Source organism: Lycium ferocissimum, chromosome 10 (assembly GCF_029784015.1).
Source record: "Lycium ferocissimum isolate CSIRO_LF1 chromosome 10, AGI_CSIRO_Lferr_CH_V1, whole genome shotgun sequence".
In the NCBI taxonomy this organism is placed as follows: Eukaryota; Viridiplantae; Streptophyta; class Magnoliopsida; order Solanales; family Solanaceae; genus Lycium; species Lycium ferocissimum.
This window is the reverse complement of record NC_081351.1, coordinates 29140240-29146901: the sequence shown is the minus strand read 5'-3', so window position 1 is coordinate 29146901 and position 6662 is coordinate 29140240. Positions and strand designations below refer to the sequence as shown.

The following is a 6662-nucleotide window of genomic DNA, read 5'->3' as shown; positions in this document are numbered from 1 at the left end:
ATTATCCCCATCTACTGGCACGTCACCCACTGATGACACGATCTGGTCAGGATCGATTGGGGGCACATTATTGTTAGGTACCCCATTGTCGTTTTCCTCGGGATGGCTTGATTCAGCGTGAAAATTAACAGAGTGAGAGTCTGACATATCGGGTAGACTTGAAATCAAACTTCAAAGAACAAGTGTAAAATATCGAGTGTTATCAAAACTCGTATTAAACCACCACTATTATCCTAGGCCCCACGGTGGGCGCCAAACTGTTTACCCTAAAAATGGATAACAATTGAATTTGTACGCGGTGCGAAGGATATGTGGTTTTTGGTTTAACACAAATGATTGTTAAGCGACAAACAATGAAGTAAATGCAAATAAAACGATATCAAACCACAGCAAAGCAACGGTTGCTCTTGAGAAGCAGCTATTCGGTTGACTCGAGTTCTGGGAACCGAGCTCGTGCTAGAGTGGATGTGCAATGAATAATGAACAATGATAAAACACTTAGAAAGATGGATGAACACTTGCTATCAATTGAATTGCTCTTTAGGTTTATGCGTCTGTGAAAAAAAAAAAAAGAACTACCTAAAGTAAAGGGAGGCCTCCTCTTTATATAGTACAGGAATCCTAACCCTAGTACAAGTCTAAATAAGGTATATAATCTCCTATTAACTGATGGGCGAGGTCGGCGCCGAAATATCCGGCTGATGGCGGATATTTCGATCCCTCACTCATCGTGATTAACCGCCTTATTTTCATATCTCGGCAACTAACTCCAACCGAACTCAACGGCCCGGGACCAGGTGTGGTCGGTCTAGCTTCAACCCGATGCTCGACTTCAGACTTGACTGGGACTAGTTCGACCCAGCAATGATCGTCATGAACTTAACTCCCATATTGGGAAACTGAGGATACCATTGTCCTCGGTTTTACCCGTATACAATAATCATTTATACAACTTAAAGGGAATTCACTCAATGTCATTGTTGTCGTTGGCGCATAGGCAAATTAAAGAAAATTCTTCCTGAATATCAGTTCAGATGAAGTTATACTACGAAGTTGATTTTATAAAATAATAGTAGTAAAATTTATTTTGATTTATGGAACACTTGTTTCCATCTATGCTTCAGATAATTTTAGTTCTAAAAAAAAAAAAAAAAAAATTAAAACAAAGATTGATTTATGCAATTTCAAGTATTACTGTTTGGTTGCATTTCGTTCAAATTTTTTTTTAGGTTCAATTGGAAGCCATATCCACTGCATGGTTGATGCCACTAATTAAAATTAGAATAGTCACCGTACCTATATTTGGATTTATAATATGATGTACTGTACTTCATTAGCGTATTAATACTACTTGTGGCCTAAAGAATAAAACCTTAGCACTATTAGTAAACAAAATGGTCCTAATATTACACTATTTATAAATAGTGTACTGTGTTGTTTTGGCACTTGAAAGGATTGGAAACCTTTTCAACAAATACATATATATATATATGATGTAGATTAATTGATGTCTAGTTACCACGAAAGGCAAAAATGGGACTCCATAAGTAGTAGGTGGGTGGATGCATGGTTAATAATCAAACGATAGTAATTTAGCAACAATACATATGAATAGTTTTAAAATCATTAATTTCACACATGGCCATTTCCTTTGGAAGCCATATATATCCGATGCATGGTTCATGCAACTAATTAAAATGAAACAGTCACCTTACCTATATTTGGATTTATGATATGTAGATTAATTGATGTCTAGTTACCACGAAAGGCAAAAATGGGACTCCATAAGTAGTAGGTGGGTGGATGCGTGGTTAATAATAAAACGATAGTAATTTAGCAACAACACATGTGAATAGTTTTAAAATCATTAATTTCACACATGGCCATTTCCTTTGGAAGCCATATATATCCGATGCATGGTTCATGCAACTAATTAAAATGAAACAGTCACCTTACCTATATTTGGATTTATGATATGATGTACTCTCCCCGTCCCAATTTATATAGCACAGTTGAAATGTCGAGAATGAACCAAATTACTTTTTTACCGGAATCTCGTTATATGTCTTTTGAATGTTTAAGTTGTTTATTATTGTGATTTATAGTATATTTTAATGTCGTTTTCAAATATATAAATGTTATTTCAAAAAACTTAAAGCTTCTATCTATGTCCGAATTCACGGTCAAAGTTTAAAGTTTGAATCCCAAAATTTCAACTGTGCCACACAAATAATTAAGACAGGGAGAGTATTTCATTAGTGTATTAATACTACTAATTTTGGCCTAAAGAATAAAATCTTAGCACTTATTACTAAACAAAAGAGTTAGTTGTGCATAGAAAGAAATTAAATAGTCCTAATATTCCACTATATATAAATAGCGCACTGTGTTGTCTTGGCACTTGAAAGGCTCTACAAGAAAGTACAGAAATGACAATAACTTTCTGGCAACAAAAATAATATTGTTGACAAAATTTAATATTTGGCAATAACTTAGTTTTATTGTTGACATATATGATGAAACTTTTTTTACTGCCAAACATTTTAATTTTGTTGCCATAGTTAATAATAAAACGATAGTAATTTAGCAAAAATATACTTAATTTCACACACGGCACCATTAATTCCTTTGGAAGCCATATCCGATGCCACTAATTAAAAAGAAATAGTCACCTTACCTATATTTGGATTTTATGATATGATGCACGTCATTAGCTTATCAAATGCAATTGATACTACTTGTGGCCTAAAGAATTTAATATTCCTCTATAAATAGCTATAGCCCTGTCACATTTGATTCAGCAAACAGATATACTTTGCAATTGCGAGCTTAACAACATAAAGTATTAATATGGAATTATTAACTATATTGATTTTGATTCTTAGTTGTCCCTTAATTGTTACTTCTGAGGACTACCATTACATGGCATATGTTATTCAGTGGGTTCCGACGTATTGTGGACGAGTAAACTGCAAGGCTGATATTATGCAACGGCCGTTGAGGTTCACCCTCCACGGCCTCTGGCCGGGAAACAGCACTGGAGGGAGTTTGAAATGCAATCCGCCTCCACATGGTACTGAGGACAAAGTCAAGGAAGTGGTATGTTGTTGTTTGACGCACATTATTATTCAATATTAATCATGAAATTTGTATAATTTTTAATGAAAGAATTAATCTAAAATCTTCGTCTAGTAAATTATATACGGACAGTGGAAAAATTCCAAAACACTTGAAGATAACCTCCACAAATACTGGCCTAGTTTGAGCTCTGATGGATGGACAGATGAGGAATTCTGGATGCATGAATGGGAGGCCCATGGCTACTGCACTAAACAGACACTCCCAGCTGCTGATTATTTTCGGGCAGCGATTGTGGCCAACGTCGATAAACTTCTTGCCAGAGTGAGGAACACATTTATGACTGCAAATATGGTAGGATTAGGTGATCAGGCTTACGATAAGCAACATCTAATTATCGCTCTCCATAATGCGCGCGGGCTACCCCCTGACCCCTATATCTCTTGTATTCCAAAGAATTCGAGTCATGTGTTTCTGAAGGAGATCCACTTCTGCCTGGATAAAACAAAACTCCAGAGATTCATTCCCTGCCCGACGAGCCAAGACACCAGAGGATGTGGTGAAGGGAACATCATAATTCCATCTAGGGTAACTTGATCGTAACTTAATTAATACTACTATCTATACTTTAGCATGCATGCAGTGATGTTTTATGTTTTATGCTGATCATCTTTCTTATCCTTTTTTTGTATGTAGGCCATCTATGGCTCGCTGCTACAAGCTGGAGGTTAATCCCAGTGCATGGCCGGGATTGATGAGAGCTATTATACTAGGCAAAAATATTAAATATGTTGTGTGTGCATGTCACAAGTTGTTAGTTCTAATTAACTAATTAGGTTTATATTTGCATAGTAGTTTCCGTTACCCCGGTGTAAAAAGAAATGGATCTTTAATGATCGTACTGTTCTATGCAATATATATATATATGAATGGGCCTTATATATATGTATTTATTTTCATTCGGCCTCCGTATTTCCTGTCTTCCCCAATAATTTCACGAAAGAAAAATAAATGGTTAGATAAAACCTGATGATCAGCAATATATATGCCAAAACAAAACAATAGTTTCAATCTAATTACACCCGTTGGCGTGGCCATGCATGTCACTAAATCACCAAATTAACGTTACAGTACAAGAGTTGGTTGGAAGAGCCAAACGTAGGAAAAAGATGTAGTCCAGTAGTATTGCCTCAAGTAATGTTTAATGGCCTATAAGATTAATGCCACGTGGATCATAAGATAATTTACGGTTGAGATTTATTTCAAATCTTACACTTAACAGAAGAACAAAAAAAGGTAAAAATAATACTAACGGCATCCATTCAAACTAACCCATGTTTCTTTTGTTTTTTTTCTTTTAATACTTTCTTCCTTTTAAAGTGCATTTCAAAATTGTTCAGATTTTGCAAGCAAACTTTTTCGAGAGTCAAGAATCACAAGTATTTCAAACTAATAACACATTATGATTTATGCAAGTTCTATTTCGTTTCGTGTTGGATTTTTTCCCCAGCAGTTGACATACTGGATATTTTATAAATGTAATTAAGTGGAGTACTGCCTTTAGTCAGCTTAATTGGACGCATAGATGATGTTACTCCTATTCCCACAGACATTACTTGTAGCACAACAGAATGTTTTGGTTAAGTATTGAGCTAATTTAACTGTGTTTTACATCGATCTTAGATTTGTCCATTTTGTAGCCTGAGAACAAGTAATTTTAAACTTATGATCATTTGGAGCTTGATTACACCAAATTAAATATACAAGCTTCACGTGCCGGCTTGAGGTTTACAATATAAACATCAATCATAGACAACAATCTATCAATCACCAAAATATACAGCAAATACAGTCCAAGTAAATGGACCAGCATAAGCCAACTAGTAGCTAACCTGCACCCACACACAAACGCCAAAAAAAAAAAAAAAAAAAAAAAAAAAACCAATCAGGGGAAATAAATTAAGCTGCATAAACTTCCACAAAGCAACATGGCATAAGGGGAAATAATAAAGAAAGAGAATTGATGGGGGAAGGTATATCGAAAAACAAAGAGGAAGAAATGGCAATTCCCCACTTTTCTTACATTCACCCCATTTTGAGTATTCGGTATTCTGCTTCTGTTAAATACACACAAAGAGTTTGGTCATTTTATTTAATTGCTACCAGAAGTTGTATTTCTCTGGCTTTCTCCCTCTATCACTTACATCTTTATTCCAATCTGTTATTACTTCTTATCTTTGAACTTTTTGGCAGAAGGAAAGAGACTTTCGCTGCAAAAAGTTGCCCTAAATTGTGTTACGCTTGTGGATGAGTTCTTGCTAAAGAGTGAAGACAAAAAAGGTTACGGTGAGGCTCAGCTGTTTCCATTTCACCAATTCTACTTCTTTTATGGTGTTTTCCTCTACAATCTAGAGTTTTTTGAAATTATTGATTTTCGGTGTTTGATTCATATTTACACACAGTTTTTTTTAATTTTATTTCTGGACAATCTTGGCTATGGATTGTCAAAGAGATGAGCTTTCTGGAGTAGTGTGGAAGATTTTGCAGCTAAGGTTTCTGTTCTTCTTATTTCTTCTCCATTTATAATCTTGGATACAAAATACTTTACTCCATGATTGCAGTTTTTTGATTTATTTTTGTTATTTCTTACCATCCTCTTATATTTCTAGCGCACACCAGGTGTTTGACAAAATGTCACTATTAGCGTAGCTTCAAAAAGAGGAGCTTTCCAGAGAAGAGAGCTTTTGCAACCAAGGTTTTTGCTCTTCCTATTTCTTCAGCATTTGTTTTTCTCAATACAAATTACACTACTCCATGATGTTTTTTTTTTTTGTTTATTGTTGTTATTCTTTACATTTGTACATTTCTAATGCGGACCAGGTATTTTGAAATCATGTCTCTAATATAAAGTCAGATTTTGTTTGCACTGTTGGGGAGTAAACCTCAGTTTCATGATACTCTTTAAGTTCTTTCAATGTTTACTTAAGTTAATTTACCTGTTTTGAATTTTGATGACGAAAATTATATTTACCAGTTAACTTAAGTGTCTTGACATCACTTTAATTATGATAAATATACTTTGATAGGTTAAACCATTGAGACAGAAAATTACAAAAAAAAAAAAAGACGAGGAAACAGGGAAAAATCTACATGAATTTAGAAGGTTAAAGGGTACAATGAGGATAATATCATGTGGTTCCTACAATGCGAAAGGAGTTACCGTTATAGATTACATTCTCTTCACAAGCAATTTTTCAAAGTGATAAGACATTTTATTGAAATCTTTTTCTAATGACTTCTCCTTTGTATACTATAAATCCTATTTGCAATTACCTACACTAAAAAACCTTCCTCATCCCGATGTTGATGAAAGATATACAAAATTTGCTTCTTCGGTACCTACCTGGGCTTATAGAAAAATGTTGTACTTTTACAAGCAGTGTAATCTGTCGACCGTAGTTCAAGTTGGCCAACCTCTATTTGGCTGGTTGGTGATCAGTTGGCTCTAATCTTCCCGTTTGAATGACATTTTATAGATTTCTTGATGATAAGACAGTTGCGAAAGATCTTTATCTTCGTACCGT

The 6662-nt window shown here is 34.7% G+C and overlaps 1 protein-coding gene across 1 annotated transcript; it reads left to right on the top strand.

Moving 5' to 3' along the window:
• The first annotated feature begins 2850 nt into the window (after nt 1-2850).
• On the top strand, nt 2851-3810 carry LOC132034782 (ribonuclease 3-like). The gene is made up of 3 exons (XM_059425144.1): nt 2851-3099; nt 3211-3666; nt 3775-3810. Exons 1-3 carry the CDS (start codon nt 2851-2853, stop codon nt 3808-3810), a joined length of 741 nt encoding a protein of 246 aa, XP_059281127.1.
• The last annotated feature ends 2852 nt before the right edge of the window (nt 3811-6662 follow it).

Excerpts from the sequence above, each read along its gene's own strand:
- LOC132034782 (XM_059425144.1), top strand. The coding sequence starts at position 2,851 with ATGGAATTATTAACTATATTGATTTTGATTCTTAGTTGTCCCTTAATT. Across the intron at positions 3,100-3,210 it reads AGGACAAAGTCAAGGAAGTG|TGGAAAAATTCCAAAACACT; the intron begins GTATGTTGTTGT and ends ATATACGGACAG. Across the intron at positions 3,667-3,774 it reads ACATCATAATTCCATCTAGG|GCCATCTATGGCTCGCTGCT; the intron begins GTAACTTGATCG and ends TTTTGTATGTAG.